The 24,123-nt window shown below is 36.9% G+C and overlaps 1 protein-coding gene across 1 annotated transcript in view; it reads right to left on the bottom strand.

Annotated features, from left to right (window-relative positions):
- The window catches only part of LOC139966598 (testis-expressed protein 9-like), a 25,270-nt gene extending 1,763 nt beyond the window's left edge, over positions 1-23,507 (bottom strand). Inside the window, exons 1-11 of the mRNA XM_071969800.1 lie at positions 23,371-23,507; positions 19,898-20,004; positions 19,280-19,343; positions 17,457-17,585; positions 10,993-11,105; positions 9,308-9,498; positions 8,252-8,334; positions 5,375-5,548; positions 4,055-4,189; positions 2,957-3,091; positions 1-1,691 (exon numbers count right to left, since the gene is read on the bottom strand). The exon at positions 1-1,691 is cut by the window's left edge and continues 1,763 nt beyond it. Of these exons, the coding sequence (XP_071825901.1) occupies positions 1,617-1,691; positions 2,957-3,091; positions 4,055-4,189; positions 5,375-5,548; positions 8,252-8,334; positions 9,308-9,498; positions 10,993-11,105; positions 17,457-17,585; positions 19,280-19,343; positions 19,898-20,004; positions 23,371-23,406 (1,242 nt within the window). The 5' untranslated portion in view covers positions 23,407-23,507 and the 3' untranslated portion in view covers positions 1-1,616. The remainder of the gene's footprint in view (positions 1,692-2,956; positions 3,092-4,054; positions 4,190-5,374; positions 5,549-8,251; positions 8,335-9,307; positions 9,499-10,992; positions 11,106-17,456; positions 17,586-19,279; positions 19,344-19,897; positions 20,005-23,370) is intronic.
- Between the last annotated feature and the right edge of the window lie 616 nt (positions 23,508-24,123).

The following is a 24,123-nucleotide window of genomic DNA, read 5'->3' as shown; positions in this document are numbered from 1 at the left end:
ATTTCATTTGTTTCCACGACTTTGGAACTTTGCCTGACTATGTCAAGTGAAATTTGACTGGTGGATACCGATCGTGTGTGAAGGAGTTTACTTAAACGCAGTATGCAAGTCACCGGTTCAGGCGACTTCTCAGAGTCCATCAGCTACACAACTATCAGGTAAGACTAGGCAATTGTATTTGTTAGTGAGTCACAATGATTCCCTTGAGTAGATATTAGTTACTATAGAAACGACTATCGCATAATGAATTACATTATAACTCAAAGGTTTACCTAAGTTTTCAGTGATACAACCAACACAAGTACACAACAGGTTTACCGGCCACGTGTGCGCAATCTACCAGACTTGGATTATGCGAGTCTGTTCTCCTGCGCTTACTCGTGTACCTTTTTCTGCTATCGTGCTCGTACTCATGGGTTTTGACTCGCTCTATTGTTGTTTGGGAGTTTGATTTCGAATCTTATTCCAATATAAATCTGGATGGTTTGCTTTATCAGATGCACCTAATGTGTAGATATGACAAGCAAACCTGCTGAGATATTATAGTTAACAGCCATGAACAAAGGGGCTGGCACCTTCATATGCACCTTCATATACCTCCCAACCACATCCAATAAACATACAGCTATAGGAATATAAGTGGCAGACAACATCGTGAAAATTTAAATGCTTCATCTTCTTCCCCTAATCAAATATGAACTGTACAAAAAAATGCTACCATTCCTAAGAGCATCTTTAATCTTTGTAGCCATTCCCGATATTGTTTTCCAAACGTCCAATAACTTTGTCCCATGCACACACGCCACAACTTCAAAAAATACCTGGGTACCTTATAAACAATGTAATAAGAACCCCCTAAACCTGGCCAAGTATATGACCCGGCAATCTTAGCTTTGTTAACAATAGTGAAAAAGTTAATATCTGATCCTTCACTCCCTCCTCCCCCCCCCTCTTCTCTGATCCACACACACAAACACTTCCTCACATTTCAAGTACAATATCTCACCTTGCTATAGATAACAGACTGTAGATAGACATGTTTACCTCTAGTGCTTCCATGTATGTTATATTCCATAACATCACAGGCTATGCAAGGTATCTCCAGCACCCCCCCTCCCCACCCCCAGTCCTCTGTATTGCCCCAATAACATCCTTTCTGTTTTATCAGTATTCAATTAAGAATATCTGTCCATTACAAATTGTGATTGTTCTTCTGGTCAAGTCCACCATCTTCCCAAAAGGGATTGTATTTCTCATAATTGTCTTAATCCGAGTCTCATCATCAAACAGCTATCTCAGTTTCTGGTTGTTCAATTCCTTCACTTGCCAAAAAAGACAATTCTCATGTGACTCTATGACTACCACATCATCAACTAAAGTCCATCACGGAATTTGCTTGGTTTTAAAATTCCTTCTGTTTCCCTCAGGTGTTTATTCATCTCGAGCACATCCTTTCCTCTTACATCTCCTACGACCACTCACGTAGCCAAATACTCATCTTAGGTTTTGACCTGGGCTCAATGTGGAGGCTCCAAAACGCTGAAGAGTCAACCATCATCTTTTGAAAGTTCATGGACATCAACGCTTCAAAGATCCTGCTGCATTCTAACCTCTGATTATGATCCCCACTCTAGGGCCTTGACAAACTCTTCCTCCGTAAAAGAAAGCATTTTGGCAGCTTCGATGTGCATCTGAAAAATGAAAGGATTTTGTAGCCATTAATAAATACATTAGCTGTAAAAAGCCCTGATGGAGGGCTATTGATGTTTCATTTCAGTATGATAGGGATATAGCACTCATAAAGTTAGGTGACAGTAATACCTGTGCAATTCAGTGCACCATTCAACTTGGAATAAAAAATGGAGGGAGAAACACATGCACCTCATTGACAAAGAAAAACCAGGAATTGATTTCGTAGTCGTCGTCAACCAATATGGATTGACGGTTGAATCTCAGGCAGTGTGACTGTTCATTTGTGTGACAGTTCACCAGTGTGACAGCTCAATAGCCATAACATGCTTTTCATAGTTACAAACATCCACTGGAGTGATGGCTGAATTACAGTCTGTATATTAACAGTTACAGACAACAACAGTCCAACTGTCACACTGGCATATACAAGCATCAACTGCTACATGGAATTGCACAACAAGTGTGGCCTAACTTTAAGACTTTCTCACCTTTCAAAAGCTTCCTCTGAGAGCTGTTTTTTTTTTTGGGTGGATAATGACCATGAAACATAAGTAGAACATCCAGAGAGTTAAAAATTAAAGACATGATTGGAACATTAACCAACCCATTATAACTATGTTCAAACCATCATGGCATGATTATTATTTTATGGTCTGAGAGGGGAGAGGCATCTACACAGCTTTTCCAGCCATCAATCATGTTCAAGTGTTGAAAGAGATTATACTTTATATCATGCTCCCAAAACGGTCACATACAGTGATGCGTACTACATGTGTCCTGTTTCTTATTTTGTGTCAATGTGTTATCACAATATTTATAATTGAGATGATCACTGATTGTACCACAAGTGAAATTGAAGCAAACAGGTGTGATTTCATAATTGCACAACGGCAACAAACCGTTTTGTTTGTCTTTATATTCACTTTATAATTTTGACCTTGAATTGGATAAGGCTACAGCTTGACCTAAGTGCCGGGATCTGAAGTCAACTATACACCAATGATTGTAAGGCGTTTGTATTGTGATGCATTCCAATTTTGACATAGAAAGTTGCATGTAAATTTCAAAGGAGAAACATACAAGAAATTTGTCAGGGTGCTTCTATGACATCACACCTGTTTGCTTCAAGTTCACTCTGGGTAGGAAACATGTCAACCTCAAATGCTGCCCAGGATGCATTGAACATTTTCCTCCAAAAGAAAACCCCTAAATTTCCAGGGATAAATAAAACCAGAATTCTGTTTTCTCTGGGTTGATGATATACCTTCTGTTTTTTAAGAACATCAATCAGTTTAAGCTGCTTTTTAAATCCTGCCATTAACTCATTCTTCTGTTTCTCTAATCTTCTATTCTCTGCCAAGAGCTGTTCAGTTCGTCTCTTGTCGCCCTCCGACGATTCCTATCAGAGATGAGAAAGAGTGCCAAGTCAAAAATATTATCGGGCAGATAGATAAATAAAAAAGCAAATATAAGGATTGGCTTACAGATGAATCTAGTTAAGGCTAATAATACCAAGAAGTCATGGCATGAAAGAGAGCAGGCTCAGGTTTCTCCCGATGCCCTGATGATTTCTGACGATATTGATGTTGACGATATTGATCTCTTTTACTCAACTTCTCAGCAATATGTACTTTCACTTTGTTAACAAACTTGGCCTGCTTAGCAACTATGAGACAGTTACAGTATGAGATGGACACCTGCAAACGAAGCATGGTTAATCGAATGACCAATACGATCAAGCTGGTGAATTGTCATTGTTAGAGGTCATGGTTTGTGTCGCAGTCAACTTGAGTGCATTATTGCATTGAATCATTTAACTCTTTTTCTATGTGACCATTGTTCAATGTACACATTCTAAACTGATGCACACATATTCTTGTCTCCAACAAATGATAAATTCTCCCCTACCAGCAACTCTCCCTCCCCACCCCACTTACCCCCTCACATCCCTCGAAGAATTGTGCGGTCATTTAATAACTGGACCAATGACTTGATAACATGCAACAAGCTGTGACCAGAGTTATGTATGTAAATTAGGCTAGGCCCAAGTACCTGTGCTATAAGAGTGTCCAACAGGAATCTGCTAAAGCTGCTGATATTGGTTTGGAAGAAGCAGTTCACTTGGTAAGATGTTAATATTAATTGCAATGGCTAGTAGCACTTAAACAGCAGGCTTGTGATTTGCTGTTAGCACATGTTGCTCGTAAGATGCGATATGCTAATTTACCCAAACATTACCCAAATGCAATCAATATTGCTGACAACACTACATCACATTGATTTTGTCAGAAAGTCAAAGTAACAAACGTATTAAATACCTTGCTACGCTAAGAAAAAAAATTTAAAATAATAAAAACCTCACCCTTGATGAGAGTTTTGCTCTCTGTAACTCAGACTTGTATTTCTCTACTTCTTCCAGAGCTCTGTTTAACCTGACTTCTGTGGCACTGTGAGTAGAGGCTGAAGACTTTTGAGATCTTTTAATCGTTTCCAATTCCTGTAAAAATAATAAAAAGTGTAAATTTTTAAGAAACCCTCATATAAATCAAGTTCCATTTTGTTCAAGTTTCATTGGTTTTAGTCATGGGCACAGAGTGGAAGGGGGAGGCGGGTTGGAGATTAACCTGTGGCATTAGTGTGTGTGTCAAAATGGTGTCATGCTGAGGGTCAAGGAAAATTCTATAAAAGTTTCTAATTTTTTCCTGGGGAGCGAGGAAGTTGTTGGTTTGTTTTGTAGTAGATACTGCCTGGGTTATCTGCACTCTAGTATGCGGTTCTGGCATCCAACCGCTAATACCTTAACAGACATGAATTGTGCTACATACAGACCATTTATACTACAGCAAACTATACACAAAGTTATAAGAAACTGGGCTATTCTGTGTTACTTAAGGCACATTCAGATAATCCCTGGGTCCTGTTGTGTCCAAATAAACCTGGTTTAATTTTTGTTGCCACAAATACATGCACATCTATGCTATTTCAAGATGAATATGCTAGAAATTTACAACATGCCTACCTGAAACTTCTATATAAACTATGCTTGAAGTGTACACTCCACAAAATATTTAGAGGGCTTGTGGGCTGGTGATTAGAATGTCTTCAAAATGATCAGTTACATGTGCAAGAAAACAGATTCTCTGGTAGGTATGGAAACAATGTGTGACATTCATGCCACAAACTAACCACAATTTGTACTCGATCAAACATCTTCACTCCTCTACTCAAATATTCTTGTTGCAGGGTAATTATCGTCAGCCTTCAGGCAACATGTCAGCCCACATGTCAGCCAACATGTGGCCAAGGAGACTTGCTATATGGCCAAGGGAACAGTATATGTGACCTGGTAGTATTCTACCATCAACACCCCAATGTCCATCTTCTGCTTTGATCCAGGGTTTATATATGCTTAGTATTGCTTGGACCTGCACCCTCAAGTTTATCAACCCTCCAGTTCTTAGTTTATAATGCAGTCTATCTTTCTGTCTGTCAGTCTATCGATCTATGTTTATCTTTAGCTAACTTTGATACCACCACTCAATAAGTCACACTCCTAGCTTAATTTCAGTGGTGCTGATCCCTTGTGCAACCTGCCACCATGGCCTCTTAACGTTGAAATTAGGAGCTTGACACCAAACAGATGAAACTGACCATGCCCTGCCCTGGTTGCATCATTGCTTACCTTTCTGAGTCCAGATAACTGTGTTTCCAGTCCATCATTCTTTCTCTTAGCTTCCTCTGCTAGTTTCTTGTATTTATCGATCTGGCTGACCTGACTCTGGTGACTCCGGTTCAGTCTACCTCTTTCATCTTCCAAGTCTTTGACCTTTGTCTCCAGTTTGGCATTAGATTCTTCCTACAAACAGTGAACAAGTAATTGGTTAGGGTTCCAACTATCAAGGAGATTCCATTTCTTACTAATTTGATTGTTGGTTGGGATCGCTCCATATAGTAGAGCACTACTGTCTGCTTATCAGATACTGTCAGGGACAGCAGTGCCTGGGGACACGCCACCTTCCCCATCCCCCATACCCCCCAACTTTTGTGAAAACGTGCCACTTTTTTAACATCTTTCTGTAATTAGGATATGTCCTTTCGTTATAAAAAAAAATAGCCCTTTCTTGAAAAATCTTAATATTGATTTTATTTAAAGAGTACACTTTTGTTGGAAAAACATTCAGATACTGAAATTCAAGGTACATAATACACAAATGATTTATTTGTTGGGAACTTCTGAGGTAATTCAATGTTCTGCCCACTGAAATGAAGTCACATGTATCAATTCCACTGAAAGTTTGTAACCACCACCCCTCTCCCCTCTCCACATTTATCCCTCTTCTGACAGCCCTGGATGATGAGGTTGGTATTTGGATCCTATATAGTAACTACACTAACAACTACAATTGTGAAAATAGCACCACATATCCCCGGCTGACAGACAGCACCTTATTTTAATATTCAAAATAATGCAACCCTCCAAAAACAAACCCAACACAACAATGTTTAAGGAAATTTCTTACAAGCTTGTGAAAAAAATGGTATGACCAAAAAAACAACTAAAAAGACAGAACAAAACAAAACAAAAGTAAAAACAGGAAAATCATTGAGGCCAGTTTTCTCTGCCACCTTTATGCAATAGATCTAGTTACGACAAACTGTATAAAGTGACACCCTTTCTAACTTGAAGAAGTGGTGAGGTTGAATATTTGTGAAACGTTAGGTTGGCAGTCAATATTCTGTGAACTCAGGCCTTCTTACAAGTGCAAATGCACTCCTCTCAGACATTTTATTATCCTCGAGTTGTTCATTGCAAAAAAAGCAGAACAGATTCTCGTCATATCCTCTACTGCGATGATTACTCTCAACTGGCTGTTGCCAGATACCTTAATAAACCAAAGCTTTAAAACATTACAGCATGGCAATAAACCATGCTATTCGCTTCTAGTTACACGGAGTGATGTAACAGATCTGCCAGAAACAATTTTGATACAGGTCACTCCTGATGCGAACCAATCCTGTTATCTATCACTCGCGGAGATGACTTCCGTTCTCAAGAAATTGATGACGTTCGTTTTGATCCGTCTTAGAAATCTACTGACAGAACAAGTAGGAGGAATTCCACATTTCAGAGATGTACTTTTTGAAAGCAACTTTCAGCACCGGTTAAAGTTGTGGCCAATGCTAAGCAATCTGCGAAGGTAGACTATGTCGATAATTAATTGTTATCTGTCATTCGATGGTTTGAGACTGTTTTTTGAGTCTGCTTCAGAAAACATAACTTCCCTTCCAGGTCAATCAGACAGACAGACAAGTTAAAGTGACCAAACTTAGCAACACTAGAGATTCACATCATTACATATGTAAGCATAGTACTATATTTATGAAAGGTCTCCTTATTAAGAAGTTGGTATTCCATCCAACAACAACCAACACCAACCAACACAAATCCAAAAGATGCCAATGAGCTTTTATTTTGCCTGGCACATCAAATCAAAACCACTAAAGTAACATTAATAGTACTTTCTTATTATGCAATGTTTTCATTTTGAAAACTAAATTGTTCTTTTTAGATAATCAGGCATTAAAAAGGATTTAACTTGAGGATGCATGACTGGGAAATGTCAAGAGCTTACTAATAATGGAGACCGTGGGGGGGGGGGGGGGGGGGCGGGGATTCCATGGTTACAACTGAAGCAAAAACAAGTTTCTTCCTGAAAGTTACTACTGATATAAAGTCTCTAACAGAACAAATCTTGGTACACATATTTTCTAAGTCTTCACATATCTTTCTGATCAGTTTCATGGCTTATTAATAATTTACCTTTTTCTTGCTGTCAACATTTTCCATTTTCAAAAGAGAAATTTACAGCCCATTTGATATTTACGCGTCAATAACGTTTGATTTCAATGAAGCAGAGAAATCTGATTAGAGACACAGTAAGAAAAACCCCCCAAATATGTTGGAAAATAAAGACAAGATCGTACTTGATAACCATAGGATAGATAAAGGAAAGTTAATTAACTTTTCAATTATTGAACATTTCTTTGATTACTTGCACTACTTGTAAGTTCATTGTAAACATATATGAAGAAAAAAAAAACAATGCACAATGCTCAAAATTAAACCTTTTTTGATGCTAGTAGTTCATCTATAAGGATTTTTATTATCTATATAACTGAAATATGATAGTGGCGTAATTTGAAACCAAGGACAAAATTGTAATCTTACATTTTCTCAGCAATTCATCTAAGAGCAGCTGAATAATAACCGAATCAATTCAGACCTGCAAAATTTAATGGGAGCAGTGTAATCCGTAGACCAAACTATTGCAGTTCCCTCATACATATTTACACCAATCTGAATATTCAGTAGTAAACAATGACTTGGTTCCATTTTTTAAAATTTTCTCGACAATATTTTTTATTTTGGGCTATTTCTTCACCGTTTGAAAAGAAACTGGATATAGTTCATCTTATTCTCTGTGAATAATTTTGTGACTGGGTAATGTGAGGAGTTCTTCAAACTGCTACAACAAGCAAGCAACAAGATACAACATACCCGTTGGTTACACTCTTGTGATATGCTGTCCAGTTCCTCCTGCATCACCCTCAGCTTGGCCTTCAAGAAACGAATCGTCGCCTCTGGAGCAAAAAAGACCAGAGAAAATTGGCTTAGAAATGGAAAGTTTAGCTCAAAAGGTAATGTAAGTCTGTAATTATTATAAACATTGGGTAGCTGGCTTGTAAAACCGTACTTCCAGCACAAAGACTTGAGATGTAGTTACTTACAATGATTTCAGAAAAAAGAACTTCAAGACACAAAAGTGAAAAACTTGAAAAAAACTTGAAAAAAAGTGAAAAACTTAACATAATTAATGAAGTGAAAGGAACAATAATAGGAACAGAAATAAAAAAGATGAAGAAACAATGAATGCACATAAAATGAATGCACAAGTTAATTGCACCAAACAGCTTTCAGGTGTCTGTTACAACACAAATGGAAAAAAAAGAAGAAAAATTATACTTTTGCCATTAGTTTCACTTTCAATAAAGTTAAGCCCTCAGGGGAGTACATTATGAAAGACCTCTTGTCTTTATTTCTTATTGATTTTAAGAGAAGGATATTACTCCTATATTTCCCCTTGTCCCCTCTCCTATATCCCATTTGCCTCACACACTTCTCAAAGACTGGCCTCCACATGCTTAAAGAGCACCCCTATGATATCAGGTCTCAAGTTAACACCTATCTTCTTAAACATTCCAAGCAAATAATAAACCTGTCTGACCATTTTTTTTCTCCATTTTTAGTAAAATATACCAGATATTAATGATAGTTGCTGCTACTGTATGAGACTGAAAATGTTCCTGGAACTTTTCTTTCTGACAAGCTTTACAGGTCTTAACATTTGGTTTGTTCCTGATGAGTGTGATTGACTTCATCTGGTTTTCTATGTACAATGGACAAGAAAATGGCAAGTGAGTAGCATAGGTCTATAATATTTCCTTTGATTTTTCAAATGATCTGAGGACAAAAATGAGTTATGAGCAACAAGCAATCCAAGCCAACCCTCTTCTAGTTTATGTTACAATCTAACCATGTGTAAACCAGCCTTACCTGAGCCCATACCCTCAGCAGCCTGAGGGAGAACGTCGTCCATCCCATCAAATTCGTCCGCCGGTCCGCCCGCCTCTACCCTCCGTTCTATGTTGCTGATGGTATCTCCCAGGCTGAAGTCAGCCACCCCTTGGCGGGGGATGGCGACGTCCTCTGCGGCAGAGGCTGCTGACGCTGCACGTGACTTAGGTCTGCGAGAGCAAATCGTGATGAGGAGCAAAAGTCAAATGCAGTTCAAGATCATGGGATTACAGCAAAGGGGTTTGCGATTATTCAAATTAAATTTTCTGAAGCAATAAAGAGCAAATTCCTTAAAGGTCGCCACCACTCTGTCTAATTTTACTGGAGGTGAAAGTTCACTATGAATTTCAAACGAATTGTCATGTGGGGTGTGCTGGCTGACCCAGACGTGGGAGGCAGCGGTGCTTAAATCAGAAGATGGAGACAGACTGGCAGCACAGGGATGCTTCTTGAAGTTTGAAAGATGACATGATCATTAGTTGAATTTACTTGAGAAAGATACTGATAGATACTCATAGGTATGAGGCTGAGAAAATGAATTATTCCAAATTAAAAGAGTGAATGAACTGTTAAATTGCTTAAGACAAATACACTGTTGTATTTACAGATCAACTGGAAAGTCCAAATAGGAAATGATAATCCCCCGCCCCCCCCCCCTTTCTCTTATTTTCCCATTGGTTATTTTTGTGTTTTCTGACCTCAATACTTTTACCAGCATATTATGACAAAGGAAACAAGACTTTCTATCACATTTGTCCTGATGAGACACGTTTTGTAAAGTAGCCAAGGCATACTCTGGGCAAACACTTATGCATGTTTAAATATCAACAAGCAAGCAAGCATGCAAATTATTTTGAGGGCTTTTCACAAGTTTGAATTTAGAAATTGTCTGTCATTGACCATTCGCCATTTATCTGAATTCATTTTCACTACTAAGTGACCCAATGACCTCCTGAAGTGGTTTCATGTTTATTTTTCCTGTTGTATCTCAATCCTGATGTTTGTTGCTTTCCCTATGTCTACCATGTAGCAACCAAACTTTCATATTCCAATATAATTATGGGTGGATGGATGGATTGATGGAATTATGGATGGATGGAAGGATGGAATTATGGATGGATGGAATTATGGATGGATGGATGGAATTATGGATGGATGGATGGATAGATGGATGGATGGATGGGTGGAATTATGGATGGATGGGTGGAATTATGGATGGAATTATGGATGGATGGATGGATGGATGGAAGTATGGATGGATGGGTGGAATTATGGATGGAATTATGGATGGATGGAATTATGGATGGATGGAATTATGGATGGATGGATGGATGGATGGGTGGAATTATGGATGGATGGAATTATGGATGGAATTATGGATGGATGGAATTATGGATGGATGGAATTATGGATGGATGGAATTATGGATGGATGGATGTATGTATGGATGTATGGAATTATGGATGGATGGAATTATGGATGGATGGATGGAATTATGAATGGATGCATGGATGGATGGATGTATGTATGGATGTATGGAATTATGGATGGATGGAATTATGGATGGAATTATGTAATTATGGATGGAGTTATGGATGGATGGAATTATGGATATAATTATGGATGGATCCTATCCATACATCCGTTTATTTATTTTGTAGTACCGTTTGTTTGTTTTATTCGTAGCTTTCCCAGGAGCACCTCTGGATCCGGCCGTGCTTGGTCTTCCCCTTGAGCCTGGTCTCTTGTCGAGGTTAGCAGCTGGTATTAAAGATGGCTGAAAAAGGAGAACAGAAATACTCTTGTAAGGAAATCGATTATTTACAAAATATCTCTTCCCTCTCAACAAAACATTAAAAAGACCATCAATAAATGAACCCAAAATATGTCAAATCACGGTCAACATCCATCTTCAAAATTAATCAACCATTTTTACTGCCATCCTATAGTTTCTTTCACTTTGACATGTGTTTCTTGTCCAATGTAAACCATTCTCAAAGCAAGAGAATTACCAGATCCCAGGAGCTTAAATTTTAAACCTTTCATTTTGACTTGATACTCAAATCTGGAGCCGAGATATTAATGCAACTCCTTCCTTCTTAACATGATTGTCTAATTGACTTTCTTCACCATAGGATAAAAACCACTAGACCAATGTCACTTTGAAAAATCATCAAGGAGTGTTAGTTCAGTGGTTAACGCCGGTGCCTTTCAATCATAAGGTCCAGAGTTTGAGTCACTCCAAGATAAATGTATGTCGTCTAGTTACAAAGTTGTTGACAATTGACAATTCATAATCATGGACGTTAAAATATGAATCTAAGAGACTGAATTTGGTCAGCTTGCGGCTTTGATAAGCCAATGATGGCTTCTTTGCGAGTTCCTGCTTGCAGGAGGATCTAAAATATATACATACATACATACATCTCCCTTGTTAAATAAATTTCTCCATTTACTTTGGTACTCTCCATAGTTAGTGCTTTAATAACAACATATCTATAGAGTTCCACATGATGTTTTCTTAGGATGAGAAAAGTCTGCAATTGACATTTTCCACCGTAGGTGTACATTTTTATGGCACGTATATAATCTAAAAATAAAATAAAACTGTTAGCAAACTGCTTATCCACTAGAGAGCCTGTGTAAGAGAATGTGTAAAAATTAGAGGGCCTGACGTTTTGATCCTAGCAGGATCTTCTTAAAAGGCTAAATGTCTACTAATCCCCTTACATCTATCTCTTTGTGTTCACCATGCTCATTAACCTGTTTGTATTCTGTGTGTGTTTTTGTCCCCTCTGTTACTGTAACTTGTCATTTAGCCTTTGAAGAAGATCCTGCTAGGATTGAAACGTCAGGCCAACCCAATTTTACACATATAATAATCTCAGTAGAAGTTGTTGTAATTTGAACTACTGGTCAGGATAGATTATAACATTACTCTACCTTTCCTTGGTAGAATTTCCCACAAATTGACATGAATTTATTTGCCTCCACATTAAACATGAATTGCACCTTATCATGACATGGCCAGTACAGAAAAATATTTAAACTCTGTTCACCCTCTAAATGACCAAATTGGAGACATGTTTTCTTGACCTGTCACAGTATCTACAGATCATATAACATTATCTACAGATGTATATAATAATACTATAATTAGCGGGAAAGCCGATTAAGGTTTAATCGTAAACATATTATCAAGTTTTGGTCACAATCTCTCATTTTCTGCTTCCAATAGCATTTTTCTTTTCCCTTCCAAATTCTTTAACAAAAAATATGAAGTTTATTTTCTTTCTCTATACCTCTGTACCAGCTATTTCAAGTTTTATTTGGTTACTGTTTGTGTAACGTGTCCAATGAAATAACAAAACAAATGAAGCAAACAGAACTATAAATTTCGAATACAAACAATGAAAGGCAATGTTAGATACAATATACTAAACACAGATACAATCTATTTAAGAACCTGATGTTTATGATGTTCGTGATGATGACTATCGAGTCCTGCTATGGTTCGTCAATCTAATATTGAATCCTTTTCGAGAATTGATTTCATTACGATCCAAACGTCCCAAAAACTCCCAAAGATGAAAATACAGGGAAGACAAACAAACAAACAACACAGAGAGAGAAAAAGGAAAGACAATGGCTTGTTCCAGAAACTCTCCAGAAAGAGATAAATCATTATACAGAGGGTGAATAAAGTAGTAGACTACTGATTTTATTCCGACTTACTACGATTTCAAAAGTAAAAACTCTCCCTCTCATCAAAATCATGTTTTAATGTGTCAGGAACATGTTGGCCTAGCCCACCCACAGTTATGTTTTCAGAATGTTTGTCAGTCACTAGCCAAAATATTGTCTCCCCCCCTCCCCCCCCCCCCCATTTTGGGAAGCTTCAAGTTTATAGCATTGTAGACTCCTAAAAAACAAGTTTATACTCAAGAAAAAGTAGCGTAATTATCGTTCTCTCTGAGTATCTGGTCTGTCGATCGATGAACCTTCTCTTTAATGTACCAGAGATTGGGTAGAATTTGTCACTGTTCTCTGCAACAAATCGTCTTTTGGTAATGCTGAGGCTGCGAGATGGATCGTTAAATCATGACGCATGGCTTTTTGTATGTTATGATAGTCTATTTTGGTCTGTACTTGACAGGCATTGTTTACACAATATTTCTGGAAAAAAAAAAACACACGTACAGGACTTGATGGAGGTAAAAAAGAAATTTGACTGATGAAAATGTTCTGGTCTTATTCAATTTCAGGCGTCATCTTTATGATTTACAAGTTCTGGTTGTCAAAATATCTGTCTCTGATAAAACTGACACAAAGCAAAGCAATATGCAATGGGGGGGGGGTTGGGGGGGTGGAAGGTGAGTGAATAATCTTTCTTTTTCTCCCTCCAAGTTTCCATGTCACAAAGAGAAAGTTGTAAATATCACACAAGATGTTAAGATGAGTAGCACATGATGTATGTAAGGAAAACAAACTTACACTACTCAGAATTACAGACTGGAAAAAAAATACAACAGCAAGAGTACAGAAAGCTATGAGTGGGTCACCATGAGTCGATGATGTACGCAGGAAAAACAAACTTAGCTGTTCAAACAAATCTCAAAAGTACAGTAGCTAGCTTAAACCTGGCTCGTTTTGAAACCATGAAGCTAAAAGGAGCAGAAACATTACAGATATCGCATTCACGACATCGAAGGAGTTCTTCCACCAATGTAGAAATTTATTCAAGTTTTTTTTTTTCCCTTCAGAGGCGAGGGACATAGAATAGTTCTTATGCAAATTATTTTGAGGGCTCATGAGAGTTGGAAGGTGGTGGAAATGTTGCAAAATATCAAATGGACATCAAGGCCTGCAAAAGATGGATGAATATGACAGTGTATGAGTTATGATATCTCTCTAGGAATGTGTAACCTCTTATCAAACACAATGGTAGGGAAACATGTAGGCTTTAGAATGTGGTATGATGCAAGACACATTAAGGAATATAATGTGATTACATTTGCTGTTCGAGTTGATGCTAACAACAGGAGCAGATCCACTGGGGAGGGAGGGGTAGGGGGTGTATACCTCACCATCCTTTTAAACCCCATATAAGAAATTAAAAGGAATTATTAACACAACCTTGTGTGTAGAACTAATGTATAGCCTAATCATTCCTCACAATGTATCATTTCAATCAAATTTCAATTTGGAAGGAGAGGGGAATGGGGGGGGGGCAGATCCCCCTACATCGGAGCCCACTTCAACAAACACATGGCCACACCCTGTCCTTCTTAAACTCCCTGGATCTGCCCCTCTACAAATTCTACAATGTTACTGGAATACCAAAATCCCAACATAATGAGGGCTATAAACTTAACTTTAGTCAAATTATCATTGCTACTAATGAAGTCAAAGTTGAAAAGTTTCAACTTGATTTCTAAAGACCTACATGTAATTTTAAAGTTGGTAAAAATGTCCGGTTTCTGAATAGCCGAAGATCAAATCGGTCAATATTTAAGGGAGGGGGGGGGGGGAGGGTGTTCATTCCTATTGTGAAAAGGCTAGGTAAAAATCGAAGAACAAACACAAGGTGGCTGCTTTAAAATGAAACAAGGAATGAATTAAATCAAAAGAAATGATAGACAGTACCTACACAGCTGTATTTCTTCCTTTATGTATAAAGTGAAGTTGAACTAAGAATCAGAGACGACAATCCATCTACAGTGATATTGTATTTATTAAACACTGTCTCTACTGTAATGTTCCATTCAGTGTACAGTCTACTTTGGGTTTACACACATCTCCTTTAAGATTCAAGGCACTTTAAGAAGAAGACAAAAAAATAGAGGGCTTTCATTTCGCTCCATAAATTTTCTACTTGAAAAGAAACTCTCCAGTGATGGAAAAAATGTCTCCGTCTTGAACCAATCATGAATGACTTGAGGGTGCAAGGAACACTTTGACAATTCTTAAACTACAAAACTTCAACGAGGGAAGAGTTATACTCCACTGCTGTTTTTACGACACAGTCAATGTCGGTCTTCATAAACATATTGTAACAGTTATAAGTTTCTTTATAAATATATTCATTATTCAACATGGCAGATCAAAGAATTGTATACACATTCAAGAATTTCTGATCATCATTAAAGTCATATTTTTTTTTATTTATTTTTTTTTTAAAGCTTTGCACATAGAAATAAATACTGGTCAAAATCAAGCTTTTACAGGTTAAAGAATTTTTGTGTCATAAAAGTTGGAAATGGAAAATATTTCAATAAGAATATTACCATCAAGCCATAACAACACGTTTTACAGTTAAATTCTGATACACTGTGTTCTGCTTATATGTACAGTACAGTTCCCAGAGGAAAGAGTTATGATTTCTTAGGTGGTACAGTAAAGATATATAAACAAATGTCCAACAGTAATTCACCAAAGCAAATTGTTTACACTTCGAGTCTTTGAAACTCTTGGTAATTCATAACCGCAGCATCATGTGACAAAGGTCTGTCATTACTGTGGTTCATCACTAGGAAGTCATCTCTTAAACTAATGGATAATACTTCAGACCAAACAGAGTTTCTGAAGGCATCAAACTTCCCCCACAGATGAATTGTTGATAATATATTTTGTTGGAAAAATTACATAAATATTGTTTTTTGATGGGACCAAAGGAGACAGAGAAGGTGAGAGAAAGGATAAAATTTTGTAAAAAGAGGAAGCAGGAAAAAGTCTGACAAAATGTTAAAACCAATGCAGTTTCTTGATGTTTTTTAATATACATCCACTCAGAAACAGTGAAGTCTCGTTACATTGCGATCCATCGATTAGGCACAACCTTAATAACTACTTCAAGAAAAGCATATGGTTGCCAATTCTGTGATGTCATCAGAAAATAAATGATGAATTTGCTGACCAACAACTGACTTTTATCATCTTTAATTCTCTTATTTCCTTCAGCTCTTAAACGTGATACGGTTGTAGTTCATTTCGATTCATTAACTTAAAACTTCAGCTGTCACACAAGTGCAAATTTTGCTAAATGATTCACACCTTGTTAAGAGTCAAGAGAAGGCAGAATGTCATCCCATTTTGGATTGATTGATTGAGTGATTTAAAGCTTACATTTTGTAACATACTACAAAGAAAAGGAAAGGGTATTAATGGGTATATGAGATTATGCTTATTGTTTGTGCATTATCAAGGGAATACTTATTGTATGTCCATTATCAAGGAAAATACATACATTATCAAGGGAAATATTTATTGCATATACATCAACGAGGGAAACACTTATTGTATGTACTTCATCAAGGGAAAAAAACTTATTGTATGTACATTATCAAGGAAAACACAAGGCACAATGAGATTATGCTTATTGTATGTACATCATCAAGGGAAATACTTGTTGTATATCATCAAGGAAAACACTTATTGTATGTACATTTATCAAGGAAAGTACTTTTTGTATGTACATTATCAAGGGAAACACTTATTGTGTGTACATTTATCAAGGGAAATACTTATTAAGTTATTGTATGTACATTTATCAAGGGAAACACAAAGCACAATGAGATTATACTTATTGTATGTACATTATCAAGGAAAGTACTTATTGTATGTACATTATCAAGGGAAACACTTATTGTGTGTACATTTATCAAGGGAAATACTTATTGTATGTACATCATCAAGGGAAACATAAGGTAGAAGTGTTTACATACGATGTATCATTTTATTTCTTTAGGGAAATGGTTGTAAACAATACAGAGAATAGTTTAGCATTCAAATTTTGAGAAGCAATCTTGAAGCCTCTGAATCTTCTCTTATAAATTAATACTGTTTTCTGTGTACAAAAACCAACCTGCTGGACACACCTTTGCACTTATCAAGCAATTTGCCCATTTTGCATAGCATTTTGTGATGCAATACCAGCTAAAATATTACCTACAATATCGCAAATTCAATTCAGTTCCACTATAAAAAATTTGCTACTTACAAGCAAAGGATTCGTTAAAATATTCTGTGAGATGTTCTGAGAGGACAGAGAAGAGGTGCTGGGAAAAGACGGATTAAAGGAAATTCCTACTATGCTCCCTTCTCTCTCCACTTTAGAATGAGAACTCACCTTTGAAATGTCATCTGCTACTCCAGGTGGTTCTGTTTCAAAGATCAGAGCAGTATTCTCACCTTCTGTAAGGTCAGAGGTCAGTTCAAGTCTGTTAAACGAATGATTCAGAACACTCTCTTGTTCACGCTGCAGAGTAAGAAGGGAAAAGAGCCAGTTTGTCATCTGTGGGCAGACTAGTGTACCATAAAATTGATTATTATTTTTTTAGATTTCAAGTTAAACCATCAATTTTTGTCATATATAACATTCCTTTATTCTTTTGTTGTTGCTATGAAAGTTACAAACTTTTATAATTTTTCAGACAGTTGCAATGGTGATTTCTACCGCAGCAAGTGCAAAATGTAAAGAACATTTAAACACCGTTTAAAATGTTGTTCAAAACAGGACTTGTTCTGTGGTAGGTAATTTTATTACTTTCCAAAGTAATGAATGAATGTATCAATGATTGATTGATTGAATGAAAAGTTTGACTCTGACAAATAATACTGTCACTGCTTGAAAAAAAGGTAAACCGAAAACAGATATTGAAAGAAGCACTAGCTAGATATTCAGATCTCATTATAAGAAGCTACCATAGCACTTGAAATGATTTACAAGTCCATTGGTGTTACTAAAAAATTTCACTGACGATAAAATTTGACAGTAAAGTTAAATGGATGACTTACGATGCAGAGATTAGGTTTAATGTCAACTATACGACTTAAAGCTAAATTTGACAGAGATAGGGTAGTAGTTAATGGGACCAACAGCTCATCATTTTAATTTATATTAGGAATCATCATCAAATACCAGAATTGAAAATCGTTCATCCTCTGCAGCAAATTTTCAACAATGACTGATATGTTGTCATGGCTGCAGTTTTAGTTTTAGCTAAAATATGAAAATGTGATGGTTCAGTTGTTGAGATTTATTAATGTATCTGGCAACACATGCATGAGTGACATCATCACAGTTAGAAAGCACTTGGAGATAATCCTGATAACATGTTAAGTTGCAGCTGGTTTTTTATTGATTTTTTTAATTTTATTTTTTGGCCTTGAATCGAGCAAACTTTCAAATGACGATACCTTCATATTGGCCATATTTCAATGATCATATTTGGCGACAGATATTGTGACACTTCTATGAAAGAGGATAATGTACTTCGCAGCTAAATGAAAGTCCCATATCAATATCTTGTTCCTAACTCAACTGTAGATATGGTTGTTTGAATATATAAACAAGTTTTACCAGTTAAATCCCTCCTTTTATTCCCTGGCAGTAGATCTGGTGATCAAGTGGTCTGTGATGCTTTCACAGCAGATGTCCTTGAAAAGCTTTTATTCTATTATGAATATGATTATAATATATCAATTTTCTTGATTTGTCCTTGAAAAGTGATACCATTAGAGTGTTTTCTTATTCCCAATGCTTTCTTAATTTGTAATTTAATCAATGTGAAACTTTTTTTTTCTCGCAAGAGTATTATTTTCCTCAATGAATAAATGATAATATAAAATTCAAAAATTTTCAGACTTTTTTCAGCTCTTAATTAATTTTCAGCCCACAATTAAATGCCATCTCTAACTGGATGCATTCATCAAATTTTAACTAAAATTTAAAGGAAACATATGGTATGATCTCTGCAATAAAATTGCTATATTAGGATGTGGTTGAGACCTGCAGATTGCAGAAAGACGCAGAAGTTCAATCATCGGAGTATCCTTCTAAGGCCGAGATCCTGACATGATGTCTTGAAGAAGCAGTGAGATCATTTTGGTCTTCTACATCTTAAAATGTGTCATTTCACAAACCACAAACAGAACTTTGAAAACACTAACCATAACTTCTTCTGCTTCTTGAATCAGGGTAGCTGTTTTCGCCTCCAGTTCTGCATTCAGCCGCCTTTAAGAGATTAATATATAACAGAATGGATGGAATGAGAGCCGACTCGCATCGCAATTCATCCGTAGAAAGAAACTCAACATGTTCTACAGTATTTGCATCTTAGTATTCAACATGTACATGATTGCCTAGATAATGGTTTTATTTAGAGCTTCACTTTACTGTTTTAAAGCAGCCCTCTGTAGGCATTGCAACTATAATCAATTTGAAAGTTTTGTATTTTTCGTTAACCTTTTCTGAATTTGAAAGAAAATCATTCCAATGGATGATATATGCATGTTCGAAATATGATTTCAACTGTGTGTTCTATAAGTAGACCTCCATGAGCTCTCACACAGAGTAAGTTATACTAATAAATTAAATGAATGACACTTTATATGTACAGAAAGCAGGGTTACCGTAGGTATTCTCGTGGCATATTTATGGGAAGGAGCGGGGTGTTTTTTCGGAAGGAGGGGTTAGGATGTTTTAAGTTGACTTAATTGCTCTGCAATGACTTAAGTGCTTTCAACTGACTTAAGTAAGTATTTGAAGTGACATATATTTGCACTCACATATATTCCTCTTCTCTTGATAAGAGGTCCCTGTTGCTTCCTCCTGTTGCACCGGTTACTTCTCTACCCGCAGATCTCCTGCCACCACCGCTGGACGGAGGACGAGCCTGTAATGAACCAAGGTTAAACACTGACTACAGTAAGAAAGGTTAACAGATACATAGCATAGACCGTATGATGACAATCTACTCATTCAAATCAATACAAAATTTATTAAATATTCAAGATATAATATTCATTTGGTGACAACATTGAGCAATTAATGGTCAAATATTCAACAGTCTTACGTACGCAATTAAAAAGCAAAGAATCTCGGGGTCAATACATCTATCGAAAAAGTATCAAAGTGATATCGTTAGCGATATGAGATTAAATTTAACTAATCGGGCAATCACGTGCACGTACTGCAACTACTATGCAAACATCCACACAGACAATCACTAGTTTTACCATGATACATTTTACTCCTCATTTTGACCTTACAAGTTTGTCTTTGTGTCCCAAATTATGCAATGCACTTTAAGTGCATGGCAGTCTAGACACCTCTATGACTACAGTACATGTGTTAAGATGGAAAGGTAGCCCTTATGTTATCTGTTGGATCAAATTTTATGCAAAATCATGGCCTGACAACAAACAGAACTTAATTTCACAGACAATATTTTGACATCAATCACCTAGCAGTGTTGTTGGTCATGCAGCAGAATTAATTGGCTTCAGTTCAAATTCACTGAGCTGCTACAAAGGGTTCATTCATGTCGGACACTCTATCGGTCCTTCCATGCTTTTACATTAGGAGGAATAAGAAAAGCAGTGAAAGCAGAGACACTAATGCACTAACCAGTGTTTTAATGAAGTGTTTCGAGAAACTTCTTCCTAGCGAAATATTGAACTGTATTCCATCACTGGACAAATACCAATTCGCATACCGCAGTGGCAGATTGACGGAGGATGCCTGCCTGCTTCTGGGCACTATTCTACGTCAACATGTGGACACTCCTAGTAATTATGCAAGGATTTGTTTTATAGACTTCAGTTCTGCATTTAATACCATTTGCTGTTCTAAATTACTGGACATTATGAAGGCGTATGTCAGTAACAATGTAATTATTCTACTTTATAATTTCCTGTTTAATCGTACACAGTTTGTTCACTGTAACAGTGTCAACAGTGATACTCTCGTAATTAACACTGGTGTTCCACAGGGTTGTTGCTTGTCCCCATTACTTTTTGAAATTTATACTGATTCATTAGTCTCTTGTTATGACAATGTTTATATCTTGAAGTATGCAGACGATACTGCCATAATTGGGATGTGCACCGATAAAAACCCACAATGTCTAACAAATTATTTTGCAGCCATAGAGTATACTGTGAATTGGTGCAAGGATAATTAAATGCTTATTAATGGTAAGAAAACCAAGGAAATGATTGTTGATTTTCGTGCAGTGCAAAGTTATGCCCCATTGTACATTGACAATAATGTGATTGAGGTTGTGTCAGATTTTAAATATCTTGGATTAACCTTCAACAGCTCGCTTACTTGGAATACCCACGTGAATAATTTGGCAGCAAAAGCTAAACAGAGATTATATTGTATTCGTAGGCTCGCCGGCTTTGGCTTAGATTTTGATAAGCAGCTTTGGCTTTTTCAGACAATGGTGCTGTCTTTCCTTGTGTCCTGTGGCCCAGTTTGGTTATCATCCTGTTCTAAAGGACAATTAGACTACTTGAATAAATCCGTCAAGTTGTATTCTACCATCACGGATGATTTTATTGAACGTATCATATGTCTATGTGCTTCTTCTATAGTCGAGGATTCCGAACACCCTCTTTTTGATTTTTATATGAAACCACGTAGATTTTACACGATGCCACGTATGCGAACAGAACGGTTTAGGCGATCATTTTTACCTAGAAGTATTAAAACTTTGAATTGTATGATACATAGATAACTTTTTTTAACCTATTTTTGAGATGCTGTAGTCCATTTTATTATATTGTCATTTAATGATGAATATCAATAAATTTTACTTAACTTTACTTTACTTGTTTTACAATCTTTTCAAATTTTATGCAAACTTTTATTCATGTACCATAAAAACAGTACAGCATTTTGGAACATGCAAAATAATCATATAATATAAGCTAGCACACATGGATTATCATTAATTACAGTTAGTGCCCCCCCCCCCCCCCCATAGAAAAAACTGTTGTTTCAGCCTTAGGAAAAGAGGATTTCTGCCAAGCATATATAATTTGTAAGTTTGTTGGAAAAACTAATGGGGAAAATTTGTGGTGTTTCTTCAGCCAGAAAAGCTATAGTGTGTGAATGTACAATAATGTAAATTAGGTAAAACTAAAAGATGATAACTGAGCATGTTAGTTTTATCTTTTTGAATGATAATTATTTAGGCTTCTTATTTACTTATTTATTGCTTGCATTTTTATATATTTTGTTTTAAACTTTTCATGTGTGGTTAAATTTCATAGCATTTTTCTTTTCTTATTGTATTGCCCTTATTTAGGATAGCCCCTCCCCTTATGTTTGGCTAGGCTAGCAGGCTATAACAATGAGCATAGGCTTAATTTAAAGCCAAAAACTTTCATAGTTGTATCTATATCATAATTGATGCCCCACAAAATTTAAAGCCACAATAGATATATTAAGGTCTAAGTCAAAATAATTACCAATAATCATTGGACTGAACTCCCTGTAATGCTTACAAGTTACAGGCACTCCCAATGTTTAAGTCAAGGTCAGAAGCTGGCAAAGCCAGTCTGTACTCAGTACTAGTCTCCGCCTAGTGGTACGTCATCAGCAATGCCTGGTGACCAGATTTAAGGTATTGCCACTTAATCATCGGCATAAAATCAAATCACGAAATCTCATTGGCTAATGTTAGTTAACATATTAATTATGTCACTTGGATCTGAGAAGGCAAAGCGCTGTTTCAACGTGCAATGGCTTGTTTAATGGCAGTAGCCTATAATTTACATTACTACTCTGGTCAAGAAATAGATATATAGCCTCTCCTAAGTTATTATACTGGCCTAGGCTAATCTGTCTTAGGCCTACATTAGGCCTAGCCTACTTCACATAGCCTAGGGGCTATGCTACATTCTGAATGATGTGGGGCATAAACCTAATGTTATCAACATATGTTTCGGGATGAGAGATTGACAAAAAAAAAACATGATCTTTATGCAATTTGTTAACAATAACAGACACTTTGATTGAATACGGAGTGGTGTCGTACTGTTGTTCTCATAGTCATACCAGTTAGCTTACCTAGGCCTAGGCCTAGTTAGGCTACGTTATAATTCATACATGTTTAGACTAGCCTTCCCTTCGTCACAGTGGAAAAGTATTGGAAATTGTCAATGAAAAATGCATTGGAATAGTAGTTTAGCATTTTAATCAAGTATTGAAACAACTTCCATCAAGATTTATCTGGAAATGAGATAATTACCGCGAGCGTCCTTGACGACGGCCTATTGGAAGCCATTTTGCGAAAATACAAAAATTTGTAGCTGACCTTGCCAGATCGAAATACAGGCTGACAGCTAGCGTGGCTCGGTGTTGTAATCGGCTAGATCACAAAAGCCCGACATGTTCAATGATGGCATCTACGTACATGTAAAATCATGTACATTTCGGTTGGGTTGATGGTCCCAGTGGCGTAGGAAGGTACTTTTGAGTGGGGGGGGGGGCTGAAGACTGATGTCCGGCCTGGGGGAGGGTCTAAGGGGAGGGGTGTCCCCCTCCCCCTTTGGATTTTTTTTTGCATTTCCAGGTGGCCTCAGATGCAATTTGGTGCAATATAGCACACTTCAACCCACCCACTCCATTTTGTATATAATTTTGCATTTTCACCTGGCCTTAGATGCAATTTGGTGCTCCAAATGAGATTTTTTTCTCATTTGGAAATGAAAAAGGGGTTTTCTGACTTGCGAAGCGGGGGGGGGGGGGCGGAATGATACTTCCGCCCCTCCACAGCCCCCCGGTTCCTACGCCCTTGGATGGTCCTGTGAGTGGCGAAGCTCTTCCTACATATCCAGTTTAGAACTGAGCAATCGACGGAACTTACTGAAGGAATTGATTCAAGAATTTTACATCAGAAAAAATATTGTCACTATGTATGCATACTTCTTTGTATTTGTCAACAGAGAATATAGGTATAGACCCTTCTAGTACTGGTGACCATGACCTTCAGCTGAGATCT

This window comes from Apostichopus japonicus, chromosome 4 (assembly GCF_037975245.1).
Source record: "Apostichopus japonicus isolate 1M-3 chromosome 4, ASM3797524v1, whole genome shotgun sequence".
In the NCBI taxonomy this organism is placed as follows: domain Eukaryota; kingdom Metazoa; phylum Echinodermata; class Holothuroidea; order Aspidochirotida; family Stichopodidae; genus Apostichopus; species Apostichopus japonicus.
The sequence above is the reverse complement of the archived record's forward strand: the minus strand, read 5'-3'. Positions and strand labels throughout refer to the sequence as shown.